At 37.2% G+C, this 15,416-nt stretch overlaps 1 protein-coding gene across 1 annotated transcript; it reads left to right on the top strand.

The window, feature by feature from the left end:
- Positions 1–884: 884 nt before the first annotated feature.
- Positions 885–1,821, top strand: LOC136205327 (probable calcium-binding protein CML43). Its single transcript, XM_065995865.1, has one exon. It carries the CDS (start codon positions 1,052–1,054, stop codon positions 1,643–1,645), a length of 594 nt encoding a protein of 197 aa, XP_065851937.1. The 5' UTR covers positions 885–1,051; the 3' UTR covers positions 1,646–1,821.
- Positions 1,822–15,416: the final 13,595 nt, after the last annotated feature.

Raw genomic sequence — 15,416 nt, 5'->3', positions numbered from 1 at the left:
AATCTCCAGAGGCGGTGGCGAAGTACACACCTCTAATAAACGCTTCATCCCCAGCCAGGTGTCGTTCCAAGGAACAATTGAGAGCTCTCTCTTTTGGGCCCCCAAAAACCTTATCTTTTCTGTATTTACCACACAATAACCGAACCCATAGAGCCGACAGGGATTGCCACATTCTCCAAAGAAGTTTCATTAACTGAACTTTATTATTGTCTCTAGCTTGTCTAATCCCTAAACCTCCCATATCTTTAGGTTGGCAGACTTCCTTCCAAGGAATCAGATGAACTTTATTCCCCTCTTCCGAGTTCCCCCACAGGAACCGACGATTGATTTTATCAAGGCCATTAAGAACAGGTTCCGGCAGCTTACAAGCTTGCATTAAGTGATTGGGAGCAGCACAGTTCACCGATTGGATCAAGGTAAGCCGTCTCACCAGAGAAAGGGATTTAGCTTTCCAATTAGCACACTTCTTATTAGTTTTATCAAAGATATCTTTAAAAGAAGCTTTCGAAACTCTATCACTATGGAGAGAAATCCCCAGATAGTTACCAAAAGCCTTGGTTAGAGGGATATCGGAAATCTCACTCATTTTCTTACAGACTCTTTGGTCCATATTATTATAGCACAACATCATAGACTTTTGATGTTAAGCTTTTGACCAGAAGCAAAGCAAAAGTTGGTAAGAATATCCATAATCACACCAATTTGCTTCCTTCATTATACAATATACATAGAGATTAGAATATTGAAATATAAAATTTATCATTAATAAATAGAAAGAAATAATAATTCAAAGGCGTGTAAGGTTAAATAAAAGTCAAACCCACTAATTTTGAAGGAATCATATGAATAAATTAGAGGTCAAAGTTTGTGAAACCCACGAAGCACTCTTGATCTCATATATTATCCAAAAAAAGAATGAGAGAAATTGTATAAAAAGTTAGAGCAATTGTTTCCATCATCCATATTCATTCATACCTGTGCCTCTCCGAACCGCCTCAAGTACTTATCTCTCCGGCTAGCTGCTGCAACAACGAGAATATATAAGACGACCATGGAAGTTGAAGCAGCAGCAGCAGCAGTAGCCCCCTCTGCAATCAAGACAGCAGTACTTAACAGAATTTCATCTTCATCCTCCTCTTTCCGCCTCCGAAGCCCAAGCCTGAATTCCTTGCGTCTCCGCCGCATTTTCTATCTGTTCGATAAAAATGGGGACGGAACGATAACTGTGGAAGATCTGAGCCAAGCGCTTAGCCTTCTGGGGCTGGATGCAGACTTCAAGGAGCTAGAATCCACAATCAGAGGTCACATTAGGGCCGGGGAAGACGGCCTAGATTTTGAAGATTTCGTAGCATTGCATCAATCGCTTGACGCCGCCTTCTTCGGTTACGAACAAGCGACCGAAGACGGGATTGAGCAAGAAGAGTCGGATCTGACGGAGGCGTTCAAGGTTTTTGACGAAGACGGGGATGGATTCATATCGGCACATGAATTACAGGTGGTGTTGAGCAAATTGGGAATGCCTGAAGCGACGGAGATAGACAGAGTCCAGCAAATGATTTGTTCAGTTGATCGGAATCATGATGGACGCGTTGATTTCTCTGAGTTCAAGGATATGATGCGCAGCGTTCTTTTTCGAAGTTCTTGATTTTTCTTTTTTATTGTTTTTATATAGTTCAAAATGTCATTCTTGGATATGCATATGTACAAAATCTGTGATTTTTCAGGTTGTTTTTGTTTACTTTATATAAAATAAGAAACCTGTGTCATTTTCCACATATGTAAATTCTTTAATCTTTTTCAATATCAGTTATTTTTGTAAGATTTCAACGGTCTCATTTCTCATATTTGGTTTTTCATTCTCTGATTATGAAAAGCATAAGAAAAGGAAGGGGAAGAAGTTTTTGAAAGCATTCAAAGACATGGTTGCTTCTTGTTAGATCAAACATCAATTATTTAAGAATAGCATACACATCAATTTGTTTCTGAAAGACAGATTCAAACAAAGCAAAAATTTGAATGTAGTGGAATGAGAAGCAGGGGATGCAATTTTGAAGATTAGAAGAATCAAATAATTAAAAACTGAGTTCATCAGATGAAAGTACTGGTAATGAGACAATGATAGGAGGATTAATTATGTTTGCGCAATGACAGATGGTATTAAATTTAATCGTGATGTTGGGAGTGGAGGCAAGTGATTCAAAAAGTTTTAAGATAGAACTCCATCGATAAGATGCTGCAAAATCATCATGGAGTTTCATGGTTATAAGCAGTTTTATTTTTTAAATATCTGACATTTTAATAAATTCTTTTTAAAATATTGGATAATGGTACTCAATCATGATTCATGAGTAATATGTAACTAACCTTGCATGTATTTCTTCCAAATCACTCCTTTAATTAAACTTAACATCAATGCAATTATTAAAATAACTATTTTGTTCTTAATTTTTCTCTCTTAAATCTCTATTTATTTTTTATTTTATACCCTTAAATTAGAATTATTTACTTTAATACTAGACCAATATCTTACTCTAAATAAATAGCAAATTTGAGAAAATATTACTAAAAAATACATTGATAATATAAAATCATATACAAAAATGAACAAATTAATTTTATTTGATTTGTAAAACAAAAGGCGCACCAACTGATCAATCGGAGACACTCCGATGCTTATGCTGATATTTGCTAATGAGAAGTATTTCTAAATAACAAATAGAAAAAATAAAATTTATATAATATAAATTGTATCTTGAAGGTCCTGTTATCTTTATATAGAAAATAAAAAGTCATATTCTAAGTGGACTAATTTTTCTACCATGTAGTTAGGAAAGAAACCTAAAAAGGATGAAATCTTTCGATATAAGAGTGAATCACACTGCCTATAAAACTTGAATAAGAATATGATTGAAATATCCAATGCAAGATGGAAGAACTCGACAAAGATATATGGGCTTATAAAGAAGCTACAGCCAAACACTCCTTACAAGTTATACCTAATGATTTTAAGACTGACAGAGACTTATACAATTCTCGAGAATACCCTAGCATGGAGAAGGTTATTTCATCTCATGTACTAACATGTGCCCCGTAATTATCCGGGAGTACGAATCATCCATTTTGTTTGTAAATAGGGTAAAAAAAGCATTCACTGCCTCTTTACTCTAAATTATCTTTTGCATTTATTCTATACAACTAAGATTTTCTTCACAAGTATTGTTGATGGTCATCTATATAAACTTCCACGTTCTTACTTATTTGGTCTTTAAAGATGGTATTCATCGGCCTTTGATATGTTGGCCTCACAGTTTTAAGACCAAATAACATGACCTTGTAACACTACATCACTTAATGTGTTTATGAAATCTGTTTTCTCTACTTCTACCAAATCCATCTAAATTCGATGTAGCCCAATGATGCATCTAAGTAAGAGTATATGTACTGCTAGGGATGCACGTGGTCAGTTAACCAGTCCATTAAGGTTAATTCGGCCAGTTAACCATTTAATCGGTTTTCTGAAAACACTAACTGTACACTAGTCCACTAAATTCAGTTAAACGTTAATCATTTAACCAATTATTTCGGTCGGTTCACCTTTTTCGGTTTCTAACCATTAGTAAATAAAAATAATAAAAGAATTCGAATATCTATTGTGAGTGGGATGGTGGGTCAATGACGAGTTGAAGAGATTCACAGCTGAGAGAGATGTGCGTGCATTGTGCATGTGTAGACTATGGACTATATGGATTGGACAATGGTCTCTTGATTCTGGACACTAGCAAGTATACTAGGTCTATTGTAGTTGGGTAAATCCAAATGTCATTTCCACAGGGATTGAGTTAAGATTGGAACAGTTACCATAATCACTAGACATAATAAAGTTGATTTTAGTGTAGTGAACACGCAGTAAAATAAGGAAAACTAGCAAATAAACTTCTAGTTCTAGCCTCATACGACCTAAATTTAGGTGATCCTTGCTTAAGCACTAAATTGGCCATTTGAAGTGCGACATGATCCAAGAGAGGAAAACCATAATTATTAGGGAGTGGTTGGAAATCTGCCAAATCACCCATTGCTCCCAAAACAATTCTGGTAATTAAATTACCCATAGGAACTTGCCTATTGGTGGAAACAGAAGCTCGGTGCAAATTATCAAAAATCATCCCAATACTATCAATCACCAAACCCTTAAAAATACAATCCAACACAAACACATCCTGTTGAAACACCTTTCCAACATGATTTTGATTTGACAAAATTATTTAAGTTAATCCATGATTAAGACAATTAAATTTAAGTGCTTTAATTTAATTGTACTAATGCGTTTGTTCAATGTTAAGTATAAGAATAGTTATAAGACAGAACATAGTCAGCATTACAACATAACGCGGGCTGAGTAAAGAATAACTCAGTACGAAAGAAGGAAAGTCTTCTTCAGAACCGAAGCTTACAAATGAAGCTGGTCTCAGAAGCTGAGTGAAAAGCAACTCAGCATAAAAGAAGAGAAGTCTTCTTCGGAACTATATCTTGCAGAACGAAGCTGAGTGAAAGGCAACTCAGTATCGAAATTGGCAACAATCAAAGACAACGACTATCAAAGTCATGCTGAATGATTTTAAGGACAGCACTAATGATCCGTTTGCTAAAAGACAAGATCCGATAGTGATCTGCACCAATTCAGAAGCTTTGGAATTATGCATGGATACAGTTTCGAGATGCATGGGTCAAATGTCCGCTGGCTAAATGACGAAACCTGCACTAGAAGACAAACTTGCGAGAAGAAGACAAGCCTGGTGCCTGCGGAATTCAGACGACAGGATTGGCCTGCAAATCTGAAGCTGACCAGAACATATCGCAAGAAAAATCCGTTTGAATCCAACGGACAATTCCAAATTCAAATCATTTCTGCTTCAGATTTCATCTATAAAAGGACAAGTACACTTCTTGGATCCTTGGCCGAAAATACAAGAGAAAAAGCATACACATAAAAAGCACATCAAAACAAGAAAAAGATCTTACACCGAATTTCTATCTCTGTGTAAAAGCTAGTTTGATTTTGTAATCATCTAAAGTGTTCTTTGTCTGAAAAAGAACAAGTTTGTATCAATTGTAAAATTGTGAGAGTGGTGCTGAGTACTCGGTTTTAAGTACTCAGCGGTAGAGAAATCTAGGTGTTCGGTTATTGCACTTAGTAGGAGTTGAGTAGACGAATAGAGGACGATACTCTTGCATATTCAAATGCCTTGTAAACGGTTTGTGCTATACCTTTAAAGAGCTCAGTATTGGATTGAAAAAGCCCGAAGGGATTCTGGGGACTGGACGTAGGCGGAGAGGCCGAACCAGGATAAGTCATGCTGAGTAATTTCTAACTCTCTCTCAATATATATCTGTATGTGTTGCTTGTTATATTTACTCAGTATATAAATTGTTTAAGCTGACACTGAGTAAATCAGAGTGCTGAGTTGGAAGCTGACTACAAAAGTGTTATTTTCCAACTCGCAAGTAAAATAGCTCTAGTCAATATCTGACCAAAACTGTCTTACGTCTCACTCGGCCGTGCTGACCAAAACTGAGTTGTGAAAATCAAAGAATTATTTTAAGTCAGCATAATTAAAACGAAAAAGTTACATTAGTTCCTAACCCCCCCCCTTGGAACTAATTACACGGGACCAACACATCCCGACTTTGAACCTTTGACCCTTCGACTCTTCTAAAAAGAGAATAGGATAAAAACTTGTGAAAATAGAAAACACAATTATCCTTAATTAATTTGCTTGAAGTATTTTTTGGACGAAAAATATCCAAATCCGTCAAAGATCTCCAAACCGGGTTGGTTTGAAAATTCTTAGGCTTAGCATAAAATTTTTGCATAGGGAATCCAAACCATCTACCCATCTCCTCAAGCCAACATCAAAACTCCTAACCAAATTTCTAAAGGAAATTCTACCATTTCTCTTGTCATAGGCCAAAGTTACCAAAAACTTGATAATATTTGTTTCACTATGAGGGAAATTCATACTAGCAAAATGCTCCCAACCAAGAACGCTTAAAAATTCATTAATCCTTTCGGAAAAGGAAAAATCACTCACCGTTTGAAAATCCAAGAAAGGCATGTTGGTGAATTCGATTTTGGAATCCGAAAAGTGCATATATCATCTTCCTTCCGCATCCGACTAGATATCAAAGGGTGCTCCATACTGGACCCGTAATCTATCAGCTGAAGTTGCTGGAGTTTTGTGTGCAACTCTCTTTTATCTAGGCATGGTGTTTGATTTTTGGTGTGAGAAAATAGAGAGATGAGAGAAAACTTGAATAATGAAATGTTTGAGTTAGGTTTGTGTTTGGGGAAGAAGTTGAATAGGGAAAAAATATATGGGGAAGAACAAAATCTTGTTTTGGGGAAGAGAAAAAGTGTATTGATTGGTGAAAAGGTGAGGTGAATATAAATGTGATTGATGTGTAATGCATGTGGAAAAAGAAAAGGTTTGTGACCCGCGTGTTGTGATCGAGATTTCTGAAATCTCGGTCGCGACAGACAAATTTTAAGGAAGAAATTTTCTTCCTGACTTGCCTGCTTACTGGTCGTCCAGTGTAACATCCCTAAAACCCTAACATATGAGTCTTTCCACATTCATATATATTTTCATGATTGAATATATACATTTTAGATTCATCTCATTGTCATTGGAAGTTTCATATGCATAATGCGATTACCGTGCGATTAGTGTGTCGTTAAGATGTAACGATTGGTTAATTGAGTTAGGACTTAAATGAATGAACAAACATGATCTTAATTGATTAAATTAGACTTATGGAGGGCTGAAAATGAAGTTTGTGAGCAAGCACCTCACTAAGCATGAGGTGTCACCCAATAGTAAGACAAATTATGACTCTTCATTTTCAAAAGGATGTACACAACTCATTCCTTATTATTTTCAGCCACAATTTCGACCATAGCTTCAGAAAACCTTCCTCTTACATACCCTAAACCTCTCCAAAGAAAACTCTTCCAATTTCTTCCATTTTCAAGCCAAACAAGTCAAGTTAGGAAGCATACTAGGTGATAGACACAAATTGAAGGTTAATATGCTGTTTTAGTTTGTTTTCTATGAGTTTGAGATTCTAAAATACCTAGGTATGATGATAGGATTTGTTGTGGATGAGTTATGATTGTATTTTTTGAGTTTTGGTATTGTTGAAATTGGTTTTAGGCTGTCCAAATGAAAGATATGTATCAAGTGTGCCCTAAACAGAAATATAGGGTACTGCTTTCAGTCATCTTGGAGCATGTTTTTCATCTTGATATTGTTCGAATTTGGAGATACATAAAGAATAAACTATGTTCCTATATATGTTAAGAAACTCTCTGTAAAATATGGGACTTTAATTCAATATATAGATGGCGAAAACCTAGATGGAAAATGACTGCCTCGAAATTGAATGTCATATGAGGCAGCCATGTTGATGTAGCATTTTGAGGACCTTAGAGTCAGAATTTGGGGCAGTTTATCTATACAAAAGTGTTCCTAACTACTTGAAGTAGATGTCTATAAAAGGATTTGGAAATCCATTATGTTTAGTGTGAGCTAGGCACATTCTTTGGATCTAATTATACATTCTGGAAGAATAGGATGAAGAACTTTATTCAAGCCACAAACATGAGTGCATGGCTTGCAATAGTTCAAGGCCCATATGTGCCTTATAAGACTGTTAACAATGAGAAAGTTGTTAAGAGTGAAACTGAATGGTCAGAAGACGACCTTAAGAAATTACAAAATAACGCTTCGGCTATCAATATGCTTCACTGTGCTCTAGATGCTGCGGAGTACAATAAGATTTCAGGTTGCGAGTCAGCACATGAGATATGGAAGAAGTTGGAGGTGACCTATGAATGCACAAGCAAGGTCAAGGAATCTAAGGTAAACCAGCACATGAGACTATACGAGCTGTTCGAGATGAACGAAAACGAAGACATCTCGGAGATGAACTCAAGATTCACAAATATCATAAATGAGCTCAAGAGGCTCGGGAAGAATTTCACCGAAGAGGAACAGGTGAAAAAAATCTTGAGAAGTCTACCCAACAGCTGGCAAGCTAAGAAAACGGTTGTGGAGGAAGCCCAAGACTTGACCACGTATAAGTATGACGAGCTAATCGGATCTCTGCTGACTCATGAGATCTCTATGAAAAACTTCGAAGCAAAAGAAAAGTCAGAGGACAAGAAGCAGAAATATCTTGTTATAAAAGCTGACACAACCGAAGCTGACTCATCAGATGATGAGGAGATGGCCATGTTTACAAGAAAAATGAAGAAGCTGTTCAGAAAGAACGACAGGAACAGCAAGAGGCCATACAAAATAAGCGACAGGCACAAAGCTGAGTCCAGTGATAGCAGATATAAGAAGGACAGCTCCAAGCCTGTCACATGCTTCGAGTGCCATCAAACTGGGCACATTAAGTCAAGCTGCCCTAATCTAAAGAAATAAAAGAAGGGAGGCAAAAAGGAAATGGTGGCCACATGGAGTGACAGTGATGAGTCAACCTCATCTGAAGCTGATGCAAATGAAACAGCAAATATATGCTTCATGGCGGATGACGCTGCTGACCACACTCGATCTGAGCAAGCTGACCTATCTGAAGAATCTGAACAGGAGGGATACTCAAATGAGGTAACTTCCTTACACTTGCTTAGAAATGAAATGGTTAACGCCCTGAGTGATTTATATACACTGACTAAAAAATGTAACAAGAAAATAAAGGCACTCAGCAGGCGGTGTGACGAGATTGAAGAGGTCAAACTCAGGGACCTTCGATATCTTCTCCAAGACAACTCAACTTTGCATAGCAATATGGAAATCATGCATAAGTTTGTCTCGGAAGTCCAATCAGATTCAAAGAAACTGAGAAAGGATGTCACAAATCTATAGAACCAAATGAAAGGTTCAAATAAATCTCATGCTGAGTACTCAGGTACTGGTCAACGTAGACAGTTCACTCAGTGTGACTGTTGTGGGAAAAGAGGACACACAATAGATGTGTGTTGGTATAATAAGCGGAAGATCCAATGTGACTTATGTGGAAAGAAAGGCCATACCACTAAGGTATGCTGGCATGCTCAGTACAATGGTGCTGACCATACTCAACATTACCCTAAAAGGGTAACTCATTGTGACTTCTGTGGTAAAAATGGCAACACTATAAATGTGTGTCGTCACAAAGCTAAAATTGATATTTTACCTGCCTATGCTAACAAATGAGGACCCAAAAGAAATTGGGTACCTAAAGATGAATAGTTTAAAATGCAGGTGAGCCTGAGATGCGTGGAGAAATCAAAACTGTGGTATATTAATAGCGCATGCTCGAGGTACATGACCGGTGATGAAACTCAGTTCATCACACTTGAACTTAAACGAGGTGGAAACGTAAGCTTTGGAGATAATAAAAAGGGAAGGATAGTAGGTTCAGGTACTATCGGAGGTAATCCCACTATTGAGTCAGTCTCCTTAGTTAAGGGTCTCAAATACAATCTATTGAGCGTAGCTCAGCTGTGTGACAGCGGCAGAAAGGTTGTATTTGATTCCACTCAGTGTCGGATACTCGAGGGAAAAACAAACAATTTGATTTTAACTGCCCCTCGTGTTGACAATGTATATATGTTGAGTTTAGAAAAACAATTTTCCAAAAATATATGCTTAGTATCTAAAGAGGACAACTCCTGGCTATGGCATAGGAGACTTGGTCATGTAAGCATGGACCTCCTTGCCAAATTAGCTAGAAAACAACTAGTTGAGGGATTGCCCAAATTGAAATTTGAAAAGGATCAATTATGTAATGCTTGTCAGCAAGGTAAACAAACGAAAAAGTCTTTTCAAAGTAAAAACATTGTCTCAACCAAGCGACCATTGGAATTACTACATTTGGATCTCTTCGGACATGTCCAACCACTCAGCTTGGGAGGTAAGAAATTTTCCTTAGTCATTGTAGACGATTTCTCTCGGTATACTTGGATCATCTTGCTGAGTAGCAAGGATGAAACATTTGAGATGTTCACAACAAAGACCTAAGAGTAGCTCATATTAGAAGTGACAATGGTGGAGAATTAAAAAACCAACAGTTTGATGAATTTTGTGAAGTCAGTGGCATTGACCATAACTTTTCTGCCCTTAGGACACCTCAACAAAATGGGGTTGTTGAAAGGAAGAACAGAACAATTGTTGAAATTGCTAGGACAATGTTGAGCGAAAATAGACTTCCAAAGTATTTCTGGGGTGAAGCTGTCCACACATCATGCTATATACTCAATAGGGCTTTAGTTAGACCTATTCTTAAGAAAACCCCATATGAACTTTGGAAAGGACGGAAGCCCAATATTGGCTACTTTCGTGCCTTTGGGTGTAAATGTTTTATACTTAACACAAAAGATAACCTTGCTAAATTTGATGCTAAAGCTGACGAAGCAATCTTTCTCGGGTACTCAACTAACAGTAAAGCATATAGGGTGTATAACAAACGAACTCAAGTTGTAGAAGAGTCTGTGTTGGAAATTAGGCTAAGGTATAGCAGCGGAAATATAAAATTTTTAACCTATTTCCATTAACCCTAGGATCCGTTAATCGTTATCTCATATAAAGAGGGATAAGAAGAATTACCTTTTGATGATCAATCTACCGTTGTTAATGAAGTGCCCACAACTCTTCTCCGAGTTTCCAAGCACAAAATAAAACACAGGAAGATTAAGTTAGAATCAACCGTTGAGTAGCAACCAAAATAGATTGCCTCTAATTAATCAACACAAGATCAAGGATAAAAGAAATAGATGAAATCAATTGATTGGAAGGAAGCCGTGGAAAATCTCGTCCTCAAACTGGGGGTCGAAATTCTCTCTCTTGCTCTTAGGGATGGATTTCGAAAATCACTTAGGGTTAGCCTTTAGTGTGTTGGCCGAAATTCCTATATAGGGGGGTATTTATAATCTCTTGTATCTAATCCCTAGTTAGATAGAATTAGGTTACTCAATAGGAATTCAATTCGGAATAGAATTCCTAATTATTATCTCATTATATATCTAATATATTAAGGATAATAATAATAACCTTATTGGATAATAATAGGAGTATTATAATCTAATTAAAACTCCTAACTTATTTATCTTTTAATTAATTTAATTCATAATCCTAATCTAATTAGGATTGATTAAAATCAAATTAATCATTCATGTATTATACATGAATTTCGACCCCCCCTTATGGTCCATGGGCCTTATTGGGCTTCCATCAATTAATTAACATCTATCTCTCTTTTAGGTTCCAAGTCTTATGTGTGACCCATTAGGTTCCTATTACTTCTGGCCGTATGCAACTATTAAATTAATTTTCAAAGAATTATATTTAATCTTTGCATAACGGAATGATGTACAGAGTATGTGATTAGCAAGTCCGTAATCATTCCCCCAGAGCCATAAGAAGACAGGTTGATTCTATCGTTAACCTTTCCGTATTAGTTACAGTATAATTCGATCTTTTATCAACTACATCCTTGAACTGAATTTTATGACTATGGATGATGTCAACTCACATATAGCGAGACGTTCGTTTTACTTGTACAGGCCGAGTCAACTCAAATAGATAGGTTAAGTGAAATCTGTATTTCAAGTCTTAAGCTATCACCTTGCAAGGATTTAGAGTCGAGTCTTCCACAAGCGATCCTTGGATGTATCTCCCATTTATCGGGAGTGATAAATGCTCAATCCAATGTATAACTATCCTGAAATTACCTCCTATGACACCCAACCTTTGCTGTTCACACCCCAGAGTCATCTCTGTTAAGGATCGTGTTACAACAGGATCAAAGTCTCACATTCAGTAATTCAGAATGACCAATTAACATTCCTTTGAGTTTGAGGATTAGTTATACCTATTAATACCAATGAGATGAACAAGTGACAAGGATGAATCTACCCATCCTGTTATCTCAAATCGGATCCCCAATCCTAATGAACTCCCTTTCATTGGATCCACGTAACTGTCCAGATATCTACATATATGAAGCTTGTGAGATCAACTTTCTGTCGGACAAAAGACATTGTTACATGCAAGTCTCAACAGTGATATGTCAATCCTGGGCATATCACTTGACTTGGGGTGGTTTTAAGTTTATTAGTTTATCATAAAGTTTAGTCTCACTTCATGCTTGTATGAACACTTTATGATCACTTTAAACAAACTTACGGATTTCCTTTTATTAGACTTTATTTAGTGCTTAAAAGGGATTGCCTTTATATAGTTATAAAACATATATCTCATTAAAACAAATGATATAAAGAACACTTCATTTACATTAAGTTTTTATCCTAGAACAATTTTCTATAGGACACTAAACCCCAACATACTCCCACTTGGACTAAAGCCAATTATTTCTAAAACTTATCCCAGTAGAAGTTAGATGACGATCATGTACTCTCTGGGTTAAGGGCTTTGTCAACGGATCTGCAACGTTGTCCTCTATAGGTACTCTTTCTATTCTCATATCTCCTCTAGCCACAATCTCTCTTATGATGTGGTATCGCTTTAGGTAATCCTTGGATGCATTATGAGACCGTGGTCCTTTGCTTGCTCAATGGCTCCATTGTTATCACAATACAGTGTAATGGGATTTACAATGTCAGGCACCACACCAAGTTTTGTAATGAACTTTCTAATCCAAACCGCTTCCTTTGCTGCTTCCGCAGCTGCGATATACTCTGACTCGGTCCTAGAGAAAGCTACGCTTCCCTGCTTGGAACTCTTCCAACTGACCGCGCCCCCATTCAAGATAAACAGGTATCCTGATTGGGATTTAAAATCATTCTCATCTGTGAGATGACTTGCGTCTGAAAATCCTTCTATTTTCAGATCACCTTCTCCGTACACTAGGAACATATCTTTAGTTCTTCTCAAGTACTTAAGAATGTTCTTGACGGCAATCCAATGCTCGTCTCCCGAATTTCCTTGGTAACGACTCGTTATACTTAACGCGAACGCTACGTCAGGTCTAGTGCATAGCATAGCATATATAATCGAACCGATTGCGCTGGCGTACGGGACCACAGCCATGCGTCTTTTGTCATCATCGGTTTTAGGACATTAATGATTGTTTAACTTTACTCCATGTAGCATGGGTAAGTTACCTCGTTTCGATTCAAGCATGCTAAACCGATTTAGCACCTTTTCAATGTATGTAGCCTGTGAAAGACCAAGCAGTCTTCTCGATCTATCTCTGTAGATCATTATACCAAGTATATAAGCTGCTTCACCAAGGTCTTTCATTGAGAAGTTACCAGATAACCATACTTTTACCGACTGTAGTAGAGCAATGTCATTTCCCATTAATAATATATCGTCCACATATAGTATGAGAAATGCTATAGAGCTCCCACTTGCTTTCTTGTAAATGCAAGCTTCTTCGCAATTTTGTTCGAAACCAAATTGTTTTATGGTTTCGTCAAAACGCTTATTCCAGCTTCTCGATGCTTGCTTGAGTCTATAAATGGATCTCTGAAGTTTGCAAACTTTGTTTGCATCCTTTGATATGAAACCTTCAGGTTGCATCATATATACCTCCTCAAGCAGGTTTCCGTTTAGGAAAGCTATTTTCACATCCATTTGCCAAATCTCATAATCGTAGTGAGCGGCAATAGCAAGCATGATTCTGATTGATTTGGACATAGCCACAGGAGAGAAAGTTTCGTCATAATCAATTCCTTGCTTCTAACGATATCCTTTCGCTACTAACCTAGCTTTGTAGGTGCTAACCTTTCCATCCACGTCAGTCTTCTTTTTGAAGATCCACCTGCACCCAATGGGTTTTATCCATTCGGGTGGATCAACCAAAGTCCACACTTGGTTAGTATACATGGAATCCATTTCAGAATCCATGGCCTCAAGCCATGCCTTAGAATCTGGACTAGTAAGAGCCTCTTCATAGTTTTCGGGTTCGTCGTCTAACACGGGAACCTCATTATCATCTCCCACTAGAAAACCATATGTAACTGGGAGTTCACAAACTTTTTGTGATCTTCGAATAGGTGGCACTGGAGTCTCAACTAAATCCGCTACTTCGTGCTTGGATACTATTACTTTCTGATCATCTGGATGATAGAAGTAATATCCCATAGTTTCCTTAGGGTATCCAATGAAGAAACATTTATCAGATTTCGAATCTAGTTTGTCGGACGCAATGCGTTTGACAAATGCTGAACAACCCCATACTCTCATAAATGAAAACACGGGTTTCCTACCAACGAACAATTCATATGGTGTGGAACTAGCGGATTTAGTTGGTACTCGGTTTAGGGTGAAGAGGGCAGTTTCTAAGGCATAGCCCCAGAACGTCTTTGGAAGTAAGGCCATGCTCATCATGGATCGTACCATATCTAGTAGGGTACGGTTTCTCCTCTCGGATACACCATTGTGTTGTGGTGTATAGGGAGGTGTCCATTGTGAGCATATCCCACATTTAGTTAGATAATTCAGAAAATCATCTGAAAGATATTCGCCACCTCGATCTGATCGAAGTGTCTTTATTTTATTTCCTAATTGATTTTCTACTTCATTCTTGAAGCATTTGAATTTCTCAAAAGCTTCTGATTTGTGCTTCATCAAGTAGATGTAACCATATCGGGTATGGTCATCTATGAAGCTTATGAAGAATCTGAATCCTCCTCTTGCTTTGACTGACATATGACCGCATACATCTGAATGCATAAGTCCTAGAGTGTCTGATACACGCTCACCTTTATTGCTAAAGGGTGTCTTTGTCATTTTACCTTTTAAACATGATTCACATGTTTCCAATGATTCAGGATCGATTGGATCTATAAGCCCATCTGACTCTAGCTTTAGCATGCGTCTCTTGTTTATATGGCCTAAACGACAATGCCACAAGTAAGTTGAATTATCTAGCTTATGTCTTTTGGTATCAATTGCAAAAACAGAAATTTTGTCATCTAACACATAAATCCCATTTTGTGATATTCTTGAAAAATAAAAGATCGAATCTTTATAAAAATCGCAATGTTTGTCTTTTATTGAAATATGAAAACCGTCGTCAACAAGACGGCTAATAGAAATAATGTTGCGAGACATTTGTGGAACATAAAAACAGTTTCTTAATTCTATTACAAGCCCAGAGGGCAAATTCAAAACATAATCTCCAATTGCGAGGGCGGCAACTCTTGCTCCATTTCCTACTCGCAAGTTTATGCTTTCTTTCTTTAGTTCCTTAGTCTGTTTTAGCTCCTGCATATTTGTACAAATATGAGATCCACATCCGGTATCAAGTACCCAAGATTCAGACTGTGAAACTGTATTTATTTCAATATAAAACATACCAGATGTTGAAGCACCACCATTTCCCTTCTTGAGGGAGGCTAGGTACTC

The sequence above is a fragment of the Euphorbia lathyris genome, chromosome 9 (genome assembly GCF_963576675.1).
Source record: "Euphorbia lathyris chromosome 9, ddEupLath1.1, whole genome shotgun sequence".
Taxonomy (NCBI): Eukaryota; Viridiplantae; Streptophyta; class Magnoliopsida; order Malpighiales; family Euphorbiaceae; genus Euphorbia; species Euphorbia lathyris.
Note: the sequence above shows the minus strand (reverse complement) of the source record. Positions and strands in the feature narration are given on the sequence as shown.